The sequence below is a fragment of the Hemicordylus capensis genome, chromosome 4, assembly GCF_027244095.1.
Source record: "Hemicordylus capensis ecotype Gifberg chromosome 4, rHemCap1.1.pri, whole genome shotgun sequence".
Classification (NCBI taxonomy): Eukaryota; Metazoa; Chordata; class Lepidosauria; order Squamata; family Cordylidae; genus Hemicordylus; species Hemicordylus capensis.
Genome location: NC_069660.1, coordinates 249341652 through 249365511, shown reverse-complemented (window position 1 = coordinate 249365511; position 23860 = coordinate 249341652). Strand labels below are relative to the sequence as shown.

Sequence of the window (23860 nt, the reverse complement as noted above, 5' to 3'; positions counted from 1 at the left end):
AGACACTTTTGTTCCCCCTCCCTCAGCTGAATACCTCTGATGAAATCAGTTTGAAATCAGCTTGGGGTGCACTGGTTGCAACAATACAACCAGTGGCCTTTAAGTATCTATTGTGTTTTGTTAACAAAAGGTAGATATAGACATGGTAGAAGTGTCAGTAATCAGGAACGCAAAAAAGATTGTAAGTAATCAGAGATGAAACAGCAAGACTGTGAACAGTATAAACAGTACTTAGAGAGAATGAATGTTGTTGTGTTAAATTGGCATTTAAAATGTATGCCTTGGAAGAAGATGAAACAACTTTCCTGTGGTTTTTTTCTGTATTAATATATGATATAATTTCATGTCAGCAAACTGCAGCTAAGAAGAAGCATCTGACACACAATGTTGCCATTAAAATAGCATTAAGGATGCTTGCAGCAGAAAACAAAGAATTTCAGAAAACAGCATCTGCAGTCATTAAATGGTTCATCTTCCTTCACCCATATTAGACAATGAGCTTTTAAGTTTAATCTTTAAAAAAATATAAAGCTGCATTTGTTTATACAATAAAAGACCAGTGCAAAAGCCATTGTTTGATTCAAAGTGTTGAAATCTTAAAAGCATCTATATATGTGATGTGGCTCCATTGTACATTATGTGAGCATACAATATCCTTTAAAAGAATAACAAATATTATTGTATTACTTATGAAGATTTCATGTATGAATTGTATAAAGTGTGTGGTTTGTTATCATGTCCTCCAGTGTTTAGAACAGTTATCCTTCATGTACAGGAGAACCTTGTTATACGCAGATTCTGTATCTGCCTTTTTGTGTATTTGTGGGTGTCTAATTGACACCTGATTTCATTATCTGCAGATAGGAAAGGGTTAAAATCCATGTTTTTTTCCTGTTCCTAGAGGGCCAGAAGTGACAGCGGAGGTCATTTCCAGCTGCCATTTTGTCTGTGGGAGCCAATTTGTGACTCGTTTCAGCATTTTAAAAAACACACCGAGTTTTTTGGGACCATTTGAGGGGCATTGCTGGATGCCAGGAGACCCATGGAGCATGGTAGGGCTTTTTATTTGGGTTTTATTTGGTTATTTGGTAGGGCTTTTTATTTTTGTGATTTTTGGTGTTTTTTAAAAGTCTGGGAACCTAACCTCTGCTTTCCCACAGACTCAATAACTCATTATCTGTGATTTCGTTATTTGCGGTAATATGCAGGAATGGAACTCCCGCGGATAATGAGGTCCACCTATAATTCACAACTATACTCATAATCAGTGAACAGTAAATTAAGTAGATTGATCACAATACAGTCCTACAGATGGTCTCCCATAAGTATCTCATGGGAATGAATTCGTACCAAAAATATAGTTCTGAGAGTGCTCCCTAAATCCCCCACGCTGTATACTCTCTGGTCAACCCATTTCACTATAGTTTTTATAGATTATTTTTTTCAAAAACACAGTCCAAAAAACCTTGAAATTTTCAACCTCTTGACACTATTTTAAGTTGATATTTTTGTTGTAGAAAAACCAAGAAACTCAGAAACAAAAAGTTGCTCGCATCTGTCATTTTGGCTGCTCTTTGCATGTGTTCCAAACAGTGTATGGTACTGCCAAGCTGCATGATCATGTGATGCAAATCCTGTTATAATGCATAAAAAGAAATAGATTAAAAAGTGGGAATGAACTTTCTTGCACAGGAAATTCTCAGCAGGCATAATACCTTAGCTTCATCTTAAATTCGAGGTAGAACATAAGATTAAAATAGCTTTAACTGTTCCATGTCCTTCAACTTGCTTGACAGGCAAAGTCAACTTAGTTCCCAAGCAGTCAAACATTAGGAAATTCTGGAGACATTGTGCAATGTTTTAACAGCAGGAATCTCAATAAAATTAATATCAGCCATTTATCCAATCTCTAGAAAATCCTCTTAAAACATACCCCATATTGTTTCACCCATCAGTTTTAAACACAATTCTTCCATTTGCTTAAATCACCAAAGTCACTGGAGTGTCTCTAGCAGGTTTGTTTTCCTTCATCCCAAACTTTTAATTTTCTTTCAAGACAATAACAATAATCACGTCATTGCCTTTGGACATAATGTCTAAAGCTGAGCCTGTTTCTAAAATTAACCTCATTGTTCTATGTCAAAGCACTACACTTTTTATCATTCGTAGAAATAGCCTCCCATACAAAGCAAAATATTTTATCTGTCATTGGCAGTGTTAGCTATAGTTTACTTAGAGGTAATTTGCTAAGGCAGGCATTCTCATACTTGGATCCCCAGATGTTGCTGGGCTTCAACTCCCATAAGCCCCAGCCGCAATGGTCAAAGGGATGATGGTGGGTTGAAGTCAAATATCTGGGGACTCAACTTTGAGAAACCCTGTGCTAAGGGTACTGTATGGACTAAATTCTGGGTAGAGCTGACTGATCTGAATAAACATTGGCTATCATTCAGACTAATGAAGCACTGATGTAGGAACACTGTGCACATGCTTTGGGGAAAGGAATGATTTTTGTCCATCTCTCTCTATGAAATATGTCCCTGAGGGCTGTGCATCCCTCAGGAACTTATTTTCGGGAGTCAGTTAGCTTCAGAGGGAAGGAGAGATTGACGAAAATCATCCCTTCCCCCAAATATGCAGCATTAGTGATACCAGTGCTTCATTAATCTGGATGCCAGCCAGAATTTTTTACTCACTTAAAGTGCACAAGTAACCAGTGCACTGAGGTCTGGAGAAAAAGGGCCATCACCAGTAGTAGCTACTGAGGCAGTGCCTTGGGAAATAAGAGGAGGAGCACTGCAGTAGGGCACATACTAGTTTGCATGCAGAAGGTTCCTGGTCCAGTCCTTAGGATATCTAGTGAAAATATCTCAGGCAGTAGGGCTGGGAAACTTCTCTCACCTTGGTGATCCTTAGCCAGATGGACCAGTGATTCGACTCAGAGTTAGTCAGCTCCATATGTTCAAGAGGCTGCAGCTGTGGGGACCATGGGCAGGGGGCCTGATGTCCTTAGTGGCAGTGCCGGTATGAGAGCTGTTTGGTCAGTTTTGTGCAGGTGCCTCTGTGGCCCACACCCATGCTGGGCACATTATTAGCCAGTCAGCAGCTCTGAATCTGCATGGTGCCAACTTAGCAGTCCCCCATGCATCTGCTGCTGCTGCTGAGTGAAGGTGTCAGGCCCTTTGGACCTTTCTCTTACTTTCAAACAGACCACCATTTGTTTCAGAAAGAATCACACTCCAAAATGAATGGAGTACAGGGGCATAGCAAGGTTGGAGTGGGCCCTGGGACAAAAAATGAAGATGCCCACTGGCTCCTTGTTGTCATCTCTTCAAAGAGGTGTGAAGGGGAGAGCAAAAAGCAAGCTCTAACCCAGCTGGTGGGCCCCTCCTTCCACAGAGCCTGGGACACTTGTCCCCCATTGTTCAATTGTACCTACTATACATCCCTACATCCCCTACCCGCCCACACAGCTCTACCTGATGAATGGCCAGCCTGCAAGCCATGCAGGTTTTAACACAGGGGTGGGGTAGCATGAGAGAAAGAAGGGGGAGCAACAGAGAACTGGAGATAGCTGCGTCTTGTTCAGTGCCCCACCAGCTTGTTAGGACAGGCCGCTCCTGCTATGAGATGTGGAGAACAGGAAATACTGTTCCCATTTATCTCAACTTCTGATTATAACTTCTTCTGAAAGATGTTCACACTATTTGGACTAGAGACCAGCACAACAGATGAGGTAGAGGCAGATAGGCTGTGCTGCCTTCACAATCCAAAGTGCAATGTCACCAGGGGTGTGGGCGCTGCTCTGTCCCAGATTGTATCTTGCTTGTTGAAGATCTAGCTAAATTAAACGTCTGATCTGGTGATCCAGAACTGCACTGGATGTAGGAAAATCTTGCATGCCTGAACACCTCTTGAAATAGAAACAGTTTTCTTACATTTTCCTTATCATCTTGTCCATAAAGCAAGCAGCTGTTAGCTGTTAAAATGATGAAATGAAGTTTGCTCAAAAGAACAAAAAAGATGTTTCTTTTAAAGATGAACATTATACCCTATATTTTCATTTATCAAGCATATTGTCTCACAAAAATAGAAAGAAAATGGAGAGGACAAGGCTAGCAGTTGGCTTATTTACTTAAAAAACAAATCTGGGCCTACATTATTTAATATTTGAATGGAAGATGATCTGCTTATTGTTGCTTCATGTCCTTGTAATCTGAAACAAGCAAGCAAACAAAAAACCTTTCACCTGTAGTGTGGTGATTTTTCTTAGGGGACTAACATTAATAATATTCCGTAACTGAAATACGTAACGTCAAATCTTTGCTCCAGTTCCAAAAGCTATTTATAATATGCATTGGTAGAGTGTTCAATTTATGGTATTTTACATGGCTCAAGTACCTTCCTCTGTAGCAAACACCGGAGCAATTTGCTTTCATGGGACTCGGCATTCAAAGATGATTGTTCATTTCACAGTTCAAGTCATGAGATCTGCACTGTGCTGGAGTGCACTGAGGTGGGTAAGTAGGTGCATTACAGTTGGTTTCAGCCTCAAAGCTGCCCATGAGAATGTCTCTCTATAGGTCCTTATTCCCTTATGCATCTATGGTGAACATATGTTAAAATCTGAGTCAATTATGCATCTTCATTGTAAACTGCCCAGGGATGCAAGTTCGGGGTGGTATAGACATATTTTAAATAAAACAAACAAAATAATAGTAACTTGATATAGAAAAAGAGGCATTCTCCAGGAATTATTAAGGAGCTTACCCTATTATTAGTTGAGGCCCTGGTCTGTTTTATGACTCTGACCCATCAAAAGTTGTGGGGGTGGGTATGCACAGGATAGGGTGTTTTTTTCTGGTAGTGCCACTGGAACAATGGAATTCTTCTCCCCAGGAGACTTGGTTGACCTTCCTCTTTTACCACATTTAGACACCAGGAGAAAGCAACACAGTTCAGGCATGCATGTGGTCAGGATCGTTGAGAAAGTCCTATAATGGCTTATTCTATCTGCCTTTGGCTATTGTTAAGTCCTTTTGCTTATTCTTCTGCCAACTTCATTAATGTTTTGATGTGATTATGTTTATGCTATTTTGTTTTATGTTTCTAAGTTTTCATGTTTTATTGAGTTATATCTTATTAATGTTTTTGTTGCTATCTTGGGGGCCACATTATAGAACAGAAAGGCAAATTGTAAATATTTTAATGGATAAATAAAGGTGCTCCCCTTAGTTTACTTTAGATGAATGCATGAGAGAAAGTTCATTGGAGATTTACGGTGCCTTTGTATGATCTGCTTATTTACAAATGGATCTATTAGAATCTAGAAGATTCCTAAAGCAGGCAGCACAACTATGAATTTTGCATCAAATTCCAAAAGATCATTGCACACCAGTTTTAATCATCTGAAACCTTACAGCTCTCTTCCTCTGTTCAAAGTGCACCTGCTTCTCTAACCATCTCTCTTTCTCCACCCCCCCCCCCCGAACTGGGATCAGGATTTCATTCCAAACAATGGAGCCATTAAGAAACATCAATATTCTTTAGTTAAGCCATTGATCATTCCATCAGGTTTGTCAGGCAAAAACATCTCAATAGGCCTAATTATGGAAATCAAGATAGCCTGACTTGTCACAGTATATTGGGACCCAGAAATTAAAGGCTTTTTAGGTCAAGATAAGCACCCTGAATTGTGTCTGGAAGTTAGGAGGAAGCCAACACAGATGATTGGGGTGGGTTTATGGCACTGGTGTGTTCTCCTTCCCAATCTCTGACCAAAAATCTTAAAGTTCCAACTTCCCCCAAAATACATTTATCTACTTAATTAAAGCGTGCACATTTACCTCACTCTATATTTTTTATCTCTAGTAGTGCAATATAGCCCAATCACATTGTTGGAGGGGTTGTGATTACAGAACTGTAGACCCCAATAGGCTGTTGGTATGAAAGGAATACTCATTTCCTTTCTATTCGGCACCACTGTGAGTCATTAATAGATGTGCTTTATCAATTTATATCTTTGTTAACATACAAAGTATGGGCAGATTGCTTGTGGGTAGGGACAATGTGAGTCTAGTGCCATAGCTACTTTCAGACTCTGGTATCCAATTCAACTGAAGAATGCATATATACCAAACAAAGAGTTTCATAGTTAATGTGATCCTATCCAGGGTATAGACAGAAGAGTAGAAAACTACAGTAACCCCCTGGCTGTATCTCACAAAAAGAAATGAAGTATGTCATAACATCTCATATAGGATTGCTTCCTGGAATCTGAACAAGATACATAATCATTGTTCGTCGAAGGCACTGGAATTCAAAGGCTTCTTTTTATAGCTCTGGAGAAGATGGCTCCAAGCTTTCAAGCAAGGATGGCTTGTGGGTCTGAGGACAAGATTCTTGCTTTGAATAGGGGAGGTCAAGGCTCAAACTCTGGAACTGTCCATATGAAGTCAGAGGAACAAAACACTTATCAATGACTAATATCCCACAGTTTTATTAGGAAACCCTTTTCAAAGTTTTTTCTTTAAATAATTACTGCAAGGACATTCATCCTAGAAGTTAATCAAAAATCGTATGGTATCTCTTACAGTAAAGCCAGCATTTTTGAGTTATAAATAAGAGAACCTTTTCAGGGCAAATATTTATCAAAAGCCATGCACGTTACATTTGTCAAAAACATCATAGTGTGTGACCTTTTGGAAGAGATCATATTTTATTTTTATTCTGACAGATTTAGTATTTTTTTTAACAGCATACCAAGTGATGTAAACTATACCTTTGCATCTTGGAGAATGGCCATGTTCAAAGATAACCAAAGAATGTATACATTTTCCAAGTTATAAACAAAGTCCACCAGATGCTCTTTCTCTGAATATCTATCTACACAGTCAAACACACGAAGTGTGATGCTTTAATATGTTGCTACTAGTCAGGGGTGTCTACAGAACAACTAGTTTGGGGGAGCAATAGAGTGACAAAGAATGTTATTATGAGAGGATATTGCTAGACATTAAATAGAGATAAGGTAATTAATGTTAGTTTATTTAACATTAATAAAGCTTGCTTGATATTTTCAAACTTATTCAGAAATTGTCCAGATTCCTCTTACACAGGAACACAGGAAGCTCCCTTATACTGAGTCAGACCATTGGTCCATCTAACTCAGGACTGGCAGCAGCTTCTTTTCTTCCTGCAGGCAGGAATCTCTCTCAGCCCTATCTTGGAGATGTCCAGAGCATGCAGGTGCTCTTACCAGAGTGGCCCCACCCTACCGCCCTGAGCCATTTTTGGAAGGGTGGTATATAAATCAACTAACTAACTAAATAAATAACTTGCAGTGCTCACGCATGTAGTCTTCCATTCAAATACAAACCAGGGTGGATCCTGCTTAGCAAAGAGGACAATTTGTGCTTGCTACTACAAGACCGGCTGCCCTTCCCTCTAATAAATACTGGGGCTATTCCCAGGATCTGCAAAAATTGGGCTACGAGAGCCTAGCCCGATTTTTGCAGATCGTCAGAACCACCAGGCTTGGTTGCGAGCCCGGTGGTTCTGGAGAGGGTAACTCGCTCAAGAACCCCTGCCCTCAAACCAAGTTTGCTGAGCGAGTGCTCTGCAAACCTGTTTTTTTGAATCGCCGCAGCTACTCACGAGTAGACCCCCGGAGGGGAGGGGAAAAGCCACCTCCCAGCTCCAGGGGTCTCCCCAGTATGCCCTGCGTGCTCACGCAGGGCATACTGGGGCTTCCAGGTGTCGCGCAACTCCTGAGCTCCCCAGTCTTGGAGCCGGCAATCGTGTGGGCAGCTGATCCGGCCGCCCAGGGTTTCCTCCCGCTCACCGCCCCAAACCGGGTCTCACGGATCGTGAGACCCGGTCCACTGTCTTTTTGGATAGGTCAAACCTTCCTGCCTGTTTTCCAGGCTAGTTTTCTCTTCCTCTCCAAGTCCATGTGGCAAGAAAGAGCCACATGGGAAGAGAGGTCAGTACCAAGCCAGCTGAAATCTATTGGGGAGATGACCCTGCATGCCCCTGCAAAAACTGTCTCACCCAGCCCAGTTCCTGACTAGGAAGGAACTAAGTGGTTGGCCTGACATGCACTTTCTAAAATAAGGTTAGTGTTATGACATCTTGGGATGGGGAATCCTGGCAACATACCCAGAGACTTATGGGGACTAATCTGGAAGGAAAACTGCAGTTGAAATAGATAGGGCTATTGTGAAAGCTAGTGGAAGTGATCACATAGTAGGATCCCCCCTGCTCAGTTCCTTCTCCCAATCCTAGTTTGCTTCCTTTATCTAGCACATCTTCCTCCTTCTCTTCCCTCTGTTCTCCTCTTAGCAAAAAACTTCCCTTCCCCACTGTGAGATTGCCACACTACTGGCAAGCAGTATGTAACTTTGGGGGGGGTGGGGGTGTCTGCCCTGCTTTATATAGCACAGACCACATTCTTGGCTCTAAATAAATATTGAAACGCTACCAATCGGCAGTGGTGACCCAAGGTACTGCAGGACTTGAGGTGAGGTGTCAGATGCTGCCTTGTTCCACACTGCTGGTGGGGGGTCAGCCCCCTTTCAAAACCAATCCTTGCAAGCTTTGGAAGTGACCAAGGAGTGGGAAGGAAGGAAGGTTACCAGCAGCCTCCTCTTCTCTCCTTGTGCTTCTTGCAAGCTTTGCAAGGGTATCAGGAGAGTTGCTCCTTGCAGATTTTGCAAGGGGCAGATTGGTCTTGAAGAGTTGCTTCAATGGCAGCAGCAGGGGACATTTTGCTGCCCTGCTGGCACCCCACTAATCGGCTGCCTGAGGCAACCACCTCACTTTGTCTCATGAAAGGGCCACCCCTGGTGGTGGTAGCAGTACCACTGATGCTCCACAAGTCATGAAGTTCAAATTTGTAATCTTAAGTAAATTCCTATGTGATAGGTGGCCATTTCAACCTCTGACTCTGACAACCTCTGACTCTTCACAATATGCTGCCAGTGCTTGTTCTGTACACAGTGTAAGAATTTTAAGTCATTGGGATTATTTATGTGATTACTTCCTGTAGCATGAAATTTCATATGAATGCAGAATCTAATGGGCACTTGCATTGGGTGACTTAGAAACTTATTTATTTATTTATCATATTTATATACTGCCTGATATGTGCATCTCTAGATGGTGTGCACAGTTTAAAATGCCACAAATACAAAATAAAAAGCTAAAGAAATCTCACAGGATAAAAACAATAAAATGGTTTAAAATTAATTTCAGTTAAAAATTAATTTCAGTTAAAAGCCTGAGAAAACAGGTGCATCTTGAGGGTCTTCTGAAAGGCAAACAGAAAAGGAGATGTTCTTATTTTGAGAGGGAGCATATTCCAGAGCCCCAGAGCAGCCCCAGAGAAGGCCAGGTCCCGAGTCGTCACCACACGAGCCGGTGGCAACTGTAACCGGACCTCTCGAGATGATCTTAGTAGGCAACAGGATTCATTTATTTTATTTTATTTTATTTTATATACCACTCCTCCAAAAATGGCTCAGGGTGGTTTACATGACTCATGTCATGTCATAACGGCTCATGACAGAGAAATGCACAGATTATAAACATATCATTGCAATAGGCCAACACCATAAACCAGAATCTTCAGTCAGTTACAACTGTGTAGCTAAAAGCAGAATGTGACCCTGTCTATCTGCTGAAAACTGCTGTGAAAGCCATTTTTATTTCATAAGGTTGCTCTTTCTGTTAATAATTTGGTTGCCAGCAGCAGCAGAAACTTCACCATGTAGACTGACAACCAAAGCTACAGTCCGGTCATTTTCCAGGTATGCTATAAAGCCACTTTAATGAAAGGCTGAATTCAGAAATGTGAGGTTCCAAAATTTACTTTGTGCAGAATAATTGTGGGAGACAGATTATTTAATATCCACATGGACTTCCATATTTTGTGTTTTATAAGTTTTCTCTCTGAAAATGCCTACAGAGTCAGATGAAAAAATGGAATAAACAAAATAAGCTTACTACAAAGCAACTGTACATGGAATCTACTTGGCATGAGCAATGAGTGTTACATTGATTCTGTGCAAATTGTTTGGGGAGGGGGGAGAAAATGTTGATTAAAAATATTATTTCTCATCCAGATAGGAACATAGGAAGCTGCTGTCTACTGAGTCGGATCATCAGTCCATCTAGCTCAATATTGTTTACCCTGACTGGAAGTAACTCTGCAGGCTTTAGGTGTTTTTCTCAGTCCTACCCTGGAAATGCCAAGGATTGAACTTGGGACCTTCTGCAGGCAAAGCAGATGCTCTGTCACTGAGCTGCAGCCCCATTCCTCCCCCCACCCCATCTCATTTATTAGACAAGTGAGTGAACAACCCAAAACAGAATATAGTATGTATTTATTTATATATTTAATCCTCCTGGGTGTGCCTTTAGAATGTGTGTCCCAGCACCCAGCTGATTGGCTGGGTGGTGGAGGCACCTGATAGGCTGAGGCACACCCAGGCGGACTGGTTGCTGCAGCGGTGTCAGGCCCGGCCGCAGAGGCCAGAAGCGGTGGTGGGCCCGGCCGTGGAGGCAAGTGGCGGTGGTGGCTGGCCTGGCTGCGGAGGCCAGGCCCAAGAGGGGGGAAAGAAAGTGGGAGAGCAGAAGTGGTAGTGGGGAAGAGAGGCAGCTTGGCCCTGCACGGGCCGGCCGTGGTCAGGAAGCAGAGACTGGGGCAGAAGGGGTGTGTGGGGGGTGGGTGGGGGGGAGGTAACCACCGGCCCCAAAGAGTGCACAGATGCTCTGTGCAGGGTCGGCTAGTAAATTATTATTAGTTATTTACCATTTTTCGTTCAAAACAATCAAAGCAGTTTTCCAAGAACATAAACACGATGCATTTCAGGAGTTTAAAGTATATATACTTTGAACAGAAATTGAATCTTTTTAGTACATTTCCCCACATTCTGTTCAGGGAAAACACTACCAAACATTTTGCTTTTCCAAATGTCAAGACCAAAACAAATGTTTCTGAAAATGCTAATTGTTTATCTTCATGTTAGCAATTTTTTAATCAGTTCATCTCAACATCCAGAAAACAGCTTTCCTAGCTTCCATTTCAAATGTCACTCCAGTAAAACCAGGATAGGATTAGTATAAATGGGAGTATAAAGGGCACCATGTAAGCTCATATACCACGACACTCTTCACAGTGGAATGATAATGGCTCATTTCTGTATGTAAGTTCATGTAAATACAGTATATACAAACTTTGAATTTTCATTTCCTATATTGTGTGTGTGGTAGGTAGAACACATTAAAAATGGCCATGTGGCTGAAAACAATCACCACCAGATTAATTAAAAACTAATCAGATGACAATTTGAATTTCACAGACATCATGCTGGTGCTGCCAGCAGTTTAATTTGGGCCAGGTTTTACCAGGGCTGAGCGTCAAGCCCTGTTTTCCAGTGCCAGGGTTCAACTGGGCTCCATGTGAAGCAACTGTGCCTTTCAGCCGTACAGAATGCCTTTCCCTACAACTTGCTGGGAATTGGGGGAAAGGTCTTCAAGATAAGAAGACATGGCTTCCATGCAGACCTGAGCCTCAGCTTCTTTCTGTTTGGAAATTAAGCCGATGACTCAGCTGCCAGATCAAAATGTCAAGAATAAAAGACTTTATGGAGATGTGGTATAGTGGAGAGCTAATTGTTGTGAAATAAGGGATGTCTGTTCTTTGGGACAGTGGTATCAGCCCTTTACGTAACACATATCTGGCATGAGGAGCCAGTACCATCTGATACAGTAGATAAACTGTTGGTCTTCAGCCTTGGACACACTCATTTCTTTGCTCAGCTAAGACATCACCACAAGCCCTCTAGAATCTATGACAAATAAAGAAAATCTGGATCTGGATGAGAAAAGTTGTTCTTTTCTTACTTAGTAATGGGAACTGCTGAAAATCAGGCCTTTGTTATGCTCTCGTTAATGATACCAGCACATCTAATTTCTGTAGATCACGATTACCCTTGGACCTTTCTGTTTTATTCATGCCTCCTTATGATTTTTAAGGGCTAGTTATAATCTGCTCATTGAAGCATCAGATTTGGGGGCTGGTCAGCTATCATGCATGCAGTTCTTGACTCAAGCTCCCTCAAGTGACCTTGGACAAGATGCTAGCTCTGAGATTCAGTTCCCCATCTGCTGAACAGGATGCTGGCTTCCTGGACATATCAGGGGAGAGTTTCTACTTCTGTGTGACTTGTGCTGCTGAGTGCATAGTTTCAGGCTCCTTTGGTGGCAGATATTAGTGTGAGGAAGCTGGTGATCGGTGTCTTTATGTTAGCACCCCTATGGCTGTTTTGGCTATTGGACCCTGGATGGTATGAATTTTTAGTGTTCAGATTTATTAGCCTGCAATCTTCCTAGTTAAAATTAATGTAGTGAAACTCACACCAGCACAAAAGGCAATTTTGAGACACTTAATTAAGCCTACTTAAGCCTTATTTAGATAACAGGGATGATAATAAAATTTTGTATGACTGACTCTTTTTCTTAACATCTGAACTCAGGTGATTTCAGGATCTGGCAAGTTAGGGTAACTAAAAACTTAGCTAGCCAGGAGTTACCTCATCCAATCCATATCCAGAAGAACAAGGCAATAGTGCTGTGACTGTCTATATCTCAGTCAATGATGATCTATCACCAAGGCATCTAAAACTCAGAGGGAATCCAAAGAGAGCTTGAATTCTGCAAGCAATGAGGCTGCTTTTTAAAAATCCCATTGCAGAAATGATTAACTCTACCTGCAGTGCTGAGCAATTTTGTCTCCAAAACACTGCCGAGCCTCTTGTAACTTAGCTATAATCATGAAATGATTATGACATCCTGAGGACTTTTCCACTTTCCTTGTTGACCAACTGGCTTCAAAAACTCAACAATGAACATTGCTTTTCTAATGCCCATTAAAAGATGCTATGAAGTCCATGGGTATGAAATATTTTACATAAGGTCATCACAGCTACCTGAAGAAAATTAGGTTGAGAGGTAAGCCAAATGTACATGTTACTTTCCCTGTGTTCACTGAATGCAAGAAAGGGGAAGCATGCTGGCTAGTCACACACCCTTGCACTGACACACTCATTGGCCTCCTCCCCCACAGGCATCTCCATATTTGGTACTTGACCACAGAGGGCAATGTTGGAATGTGGAGTAAGATTGTTCCCATGATTTTTTGCGATAGGAAGATCTCTCCCCATGTTCCACGTTGCCCATTGTGGACAAGTGCTTAACGGAGAGGGGAGGTACCTGGGGTGTGTATCATGGAGTATAGTGGTGCGGGGATGTGGCTAGCCAGCATGTTCCTGTTCTCCCTGCATTCTGTGGTCACATTTGCAAGTAACGGCAAACTGCTGGTAGATGAACCTGAAGTTAATTTTTGTAACCATGAATTGGTTCGCAGATGTTTGTCCAACCATAGCCCAGTAATCTCTGGTTTCAGGGCAGGGGAGCTACTCCCATTTCCTGGTCGTCCAAGACTGCACCCCAGCAAGATCCGTAGCGCTTGCATCACCAGACTGTGGGTAAGGTGTCCGAACATCTGCAGGGCTGCAGTCATTGGCCACAATCTTCAAGGGTGTGTGCCAAGCATGATCATGCCTTTTTCAGAATGGACCCAAGGAAAGGGCATTAAATCATGAACACTCCTGCCTTTTACGATCTTCTGGAGAGGTCTGGTTATGGTTGCCACCAGCTCATCTGGTGGCGACTTGGGACCGGGTTTTCTCTGAGGCTGCCCCAGGGCTTTGGAATATGCTCCTTGCTGAAATAAGAGCATCTCCTTCTCTGTTTGTTTTCAGGAAGGCCCTCAAGACTTTCCTGTTCTCACAAGCTTTTAGTGAGAATTTTAATAATTCGTTTTATATTGTTTTTATCATTTTTTATGTATTTTAACCTGTGATTTTATGATAACTAACTAACTAAACAAATCCCTTTAAATGGCATTCAAGCCCTTCTCTTGACAGTGATTGCACCACCACCCTCGTAAGAGCCCCACAGCAAAACAGTCCCGCACAAGCACAATTACTAGCAATGGGGGTGGGGGTGGAGGGGGGCACTATTTTTCTGTCACTTTGGGAAGGGATCATGATGACTTCCAAGGAGGGAATATGTATATGTGGGAGGGCAAAGGATCATGGGCTCTGGTCCACTGTGGCAAAGGATGCTCTTGCAATGGCAGACCTGGGCAAAGCAGTTCAGGAACACCCAAGCATGCTCCTGGCCCCGTGCCGGCTTGCCACTTGGGGATTAGCCCTCTCATGAGAGGGCGAATCCACTGGGGAGGACCAGAGGCTCAGTGAGCTTCAGGTCTCCTTCAGACTGTGCTTTCATGAGGTAGGCCATCCAAATCAAGGGCCCTCCACTTGTGCGGGGGCCCTGTTCTCTCTGGTAAATATTAGAACTAGTACAATGGGACCCCCTCCTCTCAAGGCAACCTTTTCATACTCCCAAGGAGTACTGGTCATTCCATGTGTCCGGGCAGTCTCAGATGGGCAGACTAGGGAAACACCAGGATTTTTACTCTCAAATTTCCTGGGTTTGGACTGGTGTTGTGGCATATGCAGATCGGCCACCGTGGGGAATCGCAGGTGAGGGGAGCCCTGATTACCAGTGATCTCAGGGAAGTAGTGTGGCCATACTGGGCAAACCCAAACATGGATTTATGCCAATGGACGACTGGACTGGCAGAGGGGCTGTTTGGGCTGTATCTCTGTGGCAGTTGTCAAGACAGGGAAAGTTGTTGCTTGGGTACCCATCCCTGCAGCTTGTGTTGAGCAGCCAGGCTGGGCGGCAGTTGCTGTCCGGCCCGCATGCGTGTCTCCATGGCCTTTCACTCTCATGAGAGCACAGTCCTTGGGAGAAGGGGCATCATCACGCATAATTGATTCTGCCCCTTTCCTCTGTATCCCAGGATGGTTCTTTTCATGAGTAGTGCATGGGTCTCTCCATGGCCTTTCACTCTCATGAGAGAGCAGTCCGTTCCAGAGCAGCATCCGTCATCATCACACAGGAGGAATCTCTCCTGTGACTGGAGGCAATACTGCTCCTACTGGATGGTTCTTCTCATGCATAATGCCAGAGACTGCATGCTTTTACTCAAATGGAAGTGGCTGGGCCCCACTTCTCCAACATTCTTGTGCAAAAAGTAGGGCAGAGCCATCCAAGAATTCCTGGGTGGGGCTTCCTTTTAATCCTGACCTTGGGTATCGTTGGCCTGCCATGTCAGCTAGCTTTATTTATTTATTTATTTATTGTTAAATCTGATTGAATAATATTCATTATTTAATATCCTTTCATTAAAACAATCTTAAGGTGGATCACACAGAAAAATTAAAACAAGACTATAAAAATTACACAATTAAAATATTAAGCTAGAATATAAAAACAGATCTGACTAAAAAGATTTAAAGATTTAAAATACACGCACAATATAACCATACAAAAGACAAAGCAACAGTAGCCAATCATATAAAAGCCTGCGTAAAAAGCCAAGATTTCACACGCTTTCTAAAAACTGTCATGGAGACAGAGGAGTGAATAGCCACTGGAAGAGCATTCCAGAGTTTGGGGGCAGTAACAGAGAAGGCCCTGTCCTGCGTGCACGACAGCCTCGCCTCCCTCATTGTTGACACCTGGAGCAGAGCCCCCTCAGATGACCTTGTCAAGCGATCTAAGCTGGTTGCCCAGATCTTTGCAGCAATCTAATCTGGTTGTCCGGTTTATGGTCCCACTGTGACTTCATGTACTTGTGAACATGCTTCTTTGATTCATTTTTGTAGACCAAAACACATAGTGCCCATCTTGCCATCCTGTCCCCTTTCTCTTCTCATTGCCAGAGTGGGGAACAAAAAACACAGTGGAATGCAGGCATCCCCCAATGTGACTTCCCCCTTTGACAGGCTTAGAAGCTTGGGGTGGGACAATGCGGCATCCCTGTTGTCTTCAATGGCTTGAGGAGTGTGGAGACTGGACAGCGAGGCAAGTGCTTGGAGAGGTGGCCAGCAAGAAGTGGGGCAGGCATGGAGCAACCACGTCCTGGATGGGTCTGGCCGCCCTCTCTATGATTTGGTTCCAGAAACAGCACAAAACCCGGGTTATGGTGCCTTCAGACGTAATGTTGGTGCCTTCAAACCTCAGGCTGGAGCAGCAAAACTCACTACAAATCAAAGGTCCAAGCTGGAGTTTGACAAGGGAAACCACAGGTCACTTTTGCTGCGAAACCCCAGTTTCATGCATTCGGATGTACACAAATTCCAACCTCTGCTGCATTCAACTCCAGTTTGGCATTACACACAAATGTTGCCAGTGTATGTGTGGAGATTGAGCAGGACTACTGTGATTGACCAAGGCCAGTGATACTGGACTTAGCCCAGGCCTCTCTAAGCCACATCCAACACCCTACCCGCTACACTACCTCAAGGGGCAGGGATAATTGCTGAATTTTTGTTTTGTGTGATTAACATAAAGGAAAGGAATGGTTGTGCCATTGAGTCAGTGTTGACTCCTAGCAACCATAGAGCCATATGGTTTCCTTGGTAGAATTCAGAAGTGGTTTACCATTGCCTTCTCCCGCACAGTATGAGATGATGCCTTTCAACACCTTCCTACATGGCTGCGGCGCGATATAGGAGTTTCCCATATTCTGGGAAACACACCAGCAGGAATTCAAACCAACAGCCTCCTGCTCTCTAGGCAAGTTGCTTCCCTGCTGCACCATTAAGTGGCGTAATTAAAATGGTCTGTCTGAATATTATTTTCATGTGCATAGCTAGTGGCTATGGTGGACTTATATCACACTACTCTTTCTCAGAGAAAGCTTACAAGTTAAACCAATGATAGTGCATTTATAAACAATAATTTATGTAGCAAACATGTCTGAGTACGGAAGAAGTCCTACAGACTTGCAATGAACCAGTCTCATCGAAGTAAAGAGGAATATTCTGGAGAGAGTGAGTTTCTGTTTGCAGAGTTAAGTGTGAGGCCGATTGTATTCTTAATCCTGTGTCAGACTGGGTTGCTCTTTATACCAAGGTAGTAAAGAAAAATCCAGAATACTATTTATCTTTTTCATAGTGGCAAAGACAGCATTTGTCTGAAAATATATCTGCATGTCAGTTTACATCATTTCAAAAGCACGAGGTAGAGCAAATAAAATGTTCCTCACCCTTCCATGCAAGCTCAGTTCCAAAGAAGCCGCTTTAAAATCAAGAATGAGCCACTCACCGTTCTTGTGAGGCTGTCTTGGGGCCAGAGCCTACAGTCTCCACCCCCCTTTGCTATTTCTCACTCAGGCTGGAGGCTTTGATGCATGGACACAAAACAAGTTTGCTCAGTGACCTGTAGGGTGAGAGAAAATCCTTGCCAGCTCTGCAAATGACCCAGCACTGATACTTGCTGTTACTGTGCACTCAGCAACCTTCCTAATTTCCGTTATGCAGCCTGACATTTTTCGGACACACAGATTGGAGCTCTGCCCAGTACTAAGCGAAGCTTTTTTTTTTTTTTTTTTAAACATTTGCTGAGAAATGAGGCAGGTAGTAGATCGCGAGGCGGGAGAGACGACGACGCAGGAGACAAAAGGCCCGCTAGTCCAATAACCGCAGGGAGCGAAACTTCCTAATTGGCTGGCTGGTCAAATTCCAGGGTTTTCGGCGATGGCGGGAGAGCGATAAAAACAAAAGCAAACCCAGCCGCCTAAACAGCTAAGCTTCTTTTCCCAGCAGGTGGCTCATTGCAAAGCGCCTCAGACAATGGGGCTAGCACAGCGTTCCCTAGCGCTGCTGCGTTTTGCTTGTCTTCTTTTTGCATAGCTATTTCTCTCACTGGCCGAGAGTCTCACCCCGTAAATAAACAGCAAAGCTTTCTCACACTTGTTTATTAGCATTACCTCTCTGTCTCCCCCCGCGCCCCCATTCCCGTCATGATGCGTGCGTTATTTCGGGAACCCAGGCACACCCTGCTTGTTGCCCCTGGTTCTTCCCGAGGACGAAAGTGCCAACAATAATTCCACGGCCTCGTCCGCGCACCTCTGCCTGGCTGCAGCCGCAGCAGCAAAAGCCCAGCCTTGGGCTCAGGGGTGGCTGTGGGCGGTTGCCTGGCCCGGGCAAGGGCTGAGCTGAAGCCGGTAGCTTCTCATTGGCCGTGCGGCCGGCAGGGAGAACCGGGTGGGAGGGGGAGGAGGTGAAGCTGAAGCTGCGAGCAGCAGCCAGGCACAAGGGAAGGCGCATACAGACACACACACACCCGCCCGCCCGCGCGCGCGCACGCACACACACACACACACAGAGGCAGGCAGAGTGAGCGAGCGAGGCAGAGGCTGCTCCGGTATTGTTATCATTGTTGCAACAGAGGGGGTTGCTGCTGCTGCTGGCTGGCTGGCTGGCCGGCCGAGGGAGGCGAGACAAGAAAGTGAAAGAGGGCGAGGGACTGAGCGCGAGCGAGCATGCAGCAACCGAGCCGGCGTTGGAGCGGCAGTGCCAAGGCGCACTTGGCGACGCACTGAGAGCGGGGCTGCCTCAAGTCTCCGGCGAGGGCAACCCAGCAGCTGCCGCTGCCTGAGGGACGAGAAGAAGGGACATGTACCAAGGAAAAGCCCGGCGGAACCGCTGACGCCGCCAGCCACCCCCAGCAGCGCCTATTGCCTGCTCCTTCGCCCGCTGCCTTTTGTGTGCACAGCCCACCCCCGGCAGGCACCCAGGACGTGAGCGGGGGGTGGGGGAGCGGGATAAGAAGAAGCCAAGCTGCAGCCTGACCCAGGTCTCAGTCGCCACCTCCTCCGGAGCCAGGCCAGCCCGGAATATCTGCCGCCCCCTCCCATCTTCCCCACCTTGGCCCGAAACGCTCCGGGGCCCCCCGCCCGATCCTTGGACTTTTCGCCCTTGCCTCACTCGCTCCCGTTTGTGCTTCTCTCTCTCCTCCCCTCGCTTCGCCTCCATGTGCCGGATAGCTGGAGCGTCGCCGCGGATCCTGCCGCCGCTGCTGTTGATGGTGCTGGCGGCCCTGCAGCAGGTAAAAGGATGGAGAGGGAGAGAGGAGCAGCAGCTAGGCTGGGGGCTCTTTGTTCTGGCGATCCCGGGAAAGGGCGGTGGCGTGGCGGGGGCTGGAGGAGGATGCGGGCGCGCTCGGCTAGGGGGGGACAGTCTTTCTAGCTGCCCCGCAGGCTCAGCTGGGCCTGGTTGAATAGGGGCTAATGGAGAGTCAGTCTGCCGGGGGAAACAGGAGCAGGTTGCTAAGCTGGGAATGCGGCGGCGGCGGCTGCATCCCGGCAGCCCTGGGGCGAGACCGCATGGAGGAAAGCGCCCCCTTCTCCCCGGGAAGACGGGGTGCAGTACATGGGGGGCTTTCGGGTTGTTAAGGATAAGGAGGAGGCAGCCTTTCCCGTGTCGAGTGGAAAACTGCAGGCTGGTCTTTCTTCGCTTGTGTTGAAGGGGAGTTAGAGACCTTTTCCTGCGGGAAGGGCTAAGAAGAGCAGGTGCCCGCGGCGGCGGCAACGACGACAATAATAATAATAATAATAATAATAGTAGTAGTAGTAGTAGAAAAACTACTACTACTATAGGAGAGATGTCTCTTTTGCTTGGGAAAGGATCGGGATGCAAAAGGGACGTAGCGGGAAGTTCGGAGTCTTCGGACCCCCGCCGCCCCCACTTGTGTTGTGGGATGGGGTGGTTGGTTAAAGGAAAAGGTAGGGCTGGAAGGTTGACACTGCCAGGGAGGGAAAGGGAATGATTGCAATAAGGCAACGCTGAGATCTGGGGTTTGCAGGAAGCAAAGATCCTTTTACTTGGAAATGAGCAGAAATGGGACCCTGACGTGGCGCCATCTCTCCCTTGGAGGGAAGCGTGGGAAAGGAGTTGGTGCCACCCACATCTTCTTCCCTTGAGAGGGTGGGATGAAGAGCTGCTGGTGCCCCTTTTTCTCCTGGTTGGCGGGCAAGCGTGACATACAGAGAGGCGCGCACTTTTTGAAGGAAGAGGTTTTCCTGAGGCTGGAAGTTACCCTGAATGGAGAAAGTTAGGGTTTGCCTCCGGCTCGAGCTATCCAGGAGCAGGGGAGGATTTCTCTCCGACCCACAGGCACAGCAAGGGCCGCAGAATTCTCTTTCTCTGCCGTCCCCTTATACATAAGCTTACCCCTTTCTATTCTGCGTTCACTGTCCCAGTTTTCCAGCCCCCTGTGTTCTGTATGTAGTCTCTGTTATCCCGAAGCATCAGCTTCGCATCTTTTAATGGATTAGTTGCTCTTTCCGCTTAATGCTCCTTCACCAGCTTCGCTTTTGCACTCTCGGGACGTTTCTTCCCATATTTTACAGCTATTTCATCTTCCCCTGCTTGGGAGTCACGTGAGAGTCTAATCCGCGTTAGCCGTTATGACCGTGGGACCAGGGTGAGGTATCTGTTCCGGATTAAAGGGCAAGGGCTAGAAAGGTGTGGTCCCAGGGGAGGGAGGCAGTGATGTGGTTTTGAATGTCCATTTCTCCTATTCTTTGGCCACCCAGCGTGTGTGCCTTAAAGGTGCAAACATATTGGGAAAGTGATCCATCCTTCCTGAGCAGTGCCCAGCGCGCTCTGAAATCTGTAGGTTGGTTAAGCGTGCGTGCGTGGAACGCCGCCTCCTGCGGCCTCAGGCGCGGTGGTGAAGAGGAGGACCGTGCTGAGCCGCTGCCTCGCCCCTCTGCTCTGCCCGCTAATCCCTTCCAGGGAAGAATTTAATCAGCCTCCGCCTCCGCCCAGCAGCCTCATTCACCTCCTTCCCCCGCTTGCCCCCTGCTGTTTCTGCTGCTGCAGCTAACGGGAATTTCCACAGGGGCAAGCTCTCTTTCTCCGAGTTAAAGGCGTGTTACCTCCCACGCCCGACAGGGGGTGCCGGGGGGCAGACCCAGCAAGGCAGAACTCAGGTCTGCCTAAGTGCCCCAGGGCTCGAGACAGAGGTCCTGCCCAGTGCATTTGGGGGTCTTGAACTGGAGATCCTGCTGGCGTTGTGTGGATTTGTGCCACAGTGGCACTGGGGAGGGACAAGTAGAAGACTATCTACTTGTCTTGTGGCTTTGATGCTGAGGAAGTCCGACGTTTATGCCACTGTATTTTGAGGAAAGGGACAGGGGAGAGGATATTTTAGGATATCCTCGTGGCTCAGGTCAGAGCACTCGGCAGGGCAGGAGGGAGTATCGTTTTCTGAAGCAAGAGGTTTGTGAATTCACTCCTGAGCACATGTTTGTGTAGGGTTTGTTTCTGCTCTTGTAAAATAGGACCTGCATGGGCAGGCCATTTCTGTTGTAGGCTGTTTGTGCCTGGCAGCCACTCAGATAATCTCCCTAGAAAGGGTACATGAGGTACTTGCCATTGTGTGGGAAGAAAGTGAGTTGGATACCCATACTGGTAGTTTGTGTTTCTAGTCTGGGAGTGGGCCGTTGGTGCTGGGAGGAGGTAACTTAGGGTGGCCCTAGGTTTCTGGAGCAAAAGATTAATTTGTTCAGGCAGGAAGGGAGGAGGGGAAATTAACTGTGTTTCCCTGGAGTGATTTTGTGCCCTGCTGGGTAGAGGGTAATTGTGGCTTGTATATGGGGTGTATGTGTGTAACTGGATCTTTGGCTGTGGATCAGTCTGGATACATGGATATCATTGAGGGTTGTGCCTTATGAAAGAGAGATCGCTTGCCATATGCTGGTGAGTTCTCCCTAAGGTAATGGGGTCCTGCATTTTGGAGCTTGGAGAGTCTCCCTTGGGGATAGGGAGTGGTATCGACATAGTAGTTTGTGAAAGCTTAGATGGATTATCTAATCGTATCTGATAGTGGAGCATGCACATCTGAAACTATTGTTTGTGGGTATAAGGGGATGGAGGTTCTTGATATTGTCCTAGAGTGAGTTCCTAGGACCTATAGAACAGGAGACAGAAAATGCGAACAGGATGGTCACTGGAGGTTTGGTCAGTGTGAAAGCCAGCATTCTTCTTTCCTAATGCAAAGGGCAGAGAGGAGTAAATCTCGGGGACAGATGGTGCAGATCATTTCCTCTTAATGCCATTTGTGGTTGGAGCATGTCTCGTGGAAGCGGTAAGGGATTCTGCCTGTGCAGTACTCGAGGGATAGGGATCTTTCTGGCAAGCAGTGTGGCGTGTGAGTGGGGCTGGCTTTTGGCAGTGGATGGTTCCCTATCCTGCAGAACTGGATGTTTGGCTACAGGAAGGCAGCTGCAGTAGCTGCTGCAGCAGCAGTCACTGTCCATGGTGCAGAGCTCCAATTACTCTCTGGCTGTGAAATTGGTTCCTTACTATTGAACTGTAGTAAACACAGATTTGAATGTTACAGAGCTCCCTTCTCTTGTCCCTATTTCAGATCACTGTATTTTTAAAATTATTGTTTTGCTCCCTTTGCCAGAGTCACTATTTTTTCTTGGCTTTGATGGCTGCACCAGGCATCTGAGGTGCTGAAACATTGATCCTAAACAGCTGGGTAATTTTGTCTTATTAGGATGTTAGTTTCTGTTGTGATGGGAAAGTATCGGTGCTATACCTCCAATGCCTTTCCTTAAAAACCCTGTCTCTATCCTTGGAAGGATTCTTTTATCTTTTGACTAAGGTTGCTGTCTTCAGAGTCTGTATACATTGTTTGATATGGGATCTTAAAAACTTTATAGATAGATAGACAGACAGACAGACAGACAGACAGACACACACACACCCCTTCAGACATCTTTTCTTTGCCTGTTTTTTTTTAAAATTGCTTGTTTTTAATTAACATGTCTACTTTTGTTTTTGTTTGTAAAACATCACTTATTAAAACTTGAAGTCTGCAGTAGGCTATTATGTTGCTGTATGTCTTTTCACCCAGTACTGTTTTCAAATTAAAACAGGATCTCTAAATTATGGACAGGAACTGGCTTTATTGCTTTTGTGTGTAACTTGGTGTCGCTGGTATGTCATGGTTGGAGAATCCAATTTCCCTCTTGTTTGGATATCCTGGATATCCGTTAAATCAGGTTAGGACTCCCCCCCCCCCCATAGGGTGTAACAATATGGGAACTTGGCATAAAATCATTTTTATAAACCTGTGTCTGGAAAGCAGTCTTTGAATTTTAGCAGTTACTTGTATTTTTTAATTTTGTCATAGAGAAATTACTTAGAACTTCTGCATCATTTAGATTGCTTGTGCAGAGAATATTTGTATGTGAAAAATTATCTATACATTTGTTACGTTCTTTGAATGGTTTTATTCTCTTTTCTTTGTAGTATTTGCTACATAAATGTTTCAGTCAGTTTTTGATGGCTTCATCATTTGTACAGTAAAGCAGATATGCTGTAGTTATTTTTGAAAAACTGCTGTTTGGGAACATTGAAACTCTGATAACCAGCACCATTGAAGATTAAAAACTTGCCCCTTGAATGATGTTTAAAAAATAAAATCTATGGTTGTTATGCAAAACCTGCCTGATACCAAAGAGGAAAACAGAAAGAGGTTGAAAGGAAAATTGTTTTACTATAACAGCATCAGCAGCTGTAGTGCTTTTGGAATTTGGAAAAGGGACAGCCTGAGGTAAAGCTGGGGAAACGGGACAGATTTTAAAAAGAGAAAGATACAACATGTAGATCTGGGAATAACATTTGGGCAGGCATTTGTTCTGACAGTAAGTACCAATTACAGTTGCAATCCTGCGTACAGTTATAATATTAGTAAGTTGAATTGATTTTACAATATGACTGGGTATTGATTTCTGTACACAACTAGCATCACAGCCCGAGGCTGCGGTTCTGTGCATGTACCTGGTAGTAAGCCCCTTTATACACAATGGACTTACTTTAGTGTAAACACGCCTAAAGTTGCACTGCACAAACCT

General features: G+C 45.1%; 1 protein-coding gene and 1 long non-coding RNA gene across 6 annotated transcripts in view; one reads left to right on the top strand and one right to left on the bottom strand.

The window, feature by feature from the left end:
• Positions 1 to 1466: 1466 nt before the first annotated feature.
• LOC128321966 (uncharacterized) lies at positions 1467 to 18322 on the bottom strand. Its single transcript, XR_008305443.1, has 2 exons — positions 17192 to 18322; positions 1467 to 1634 (listed from the first exon to the last, which is right to left on the bottom strand). It is a non-coding gene; the product is annotated as an uncharacterized LOC128321966 (long non-coding RNA).
• A 3-nt stretch (positions 18323 to 18325) lies between these two features.
• Positions 18326 to 23860, top strand: part of CDH2 (cadherin 2) — a 183761-nt gene continuing 178226 nt past the window's right edge. Inside the window, exon 1 of one of the 5 annotated variants that reach the window (XM_053242570.1) lies at positions 18326 to 19035. In XM_053242570.1, coding sequence (XP_053098545.1) covers positions 18961 to 19035 — 75 coding nt within the window. In that variant the 5' untranslated portion in view covers positions 18326 to 18960. Of the gene's footprint in view, positions 19036 to 20975; positions 21213 to 21338; positions 21384 to 21505; positions 21693 to 22029; positions 22081 to 23860 lie in introns of those variants that run through there. The other 4 variants (XM_053242569.1, XM_053242572.1, XM_053242574.1 and 1 more) reach the window with 4 other exon arrangements.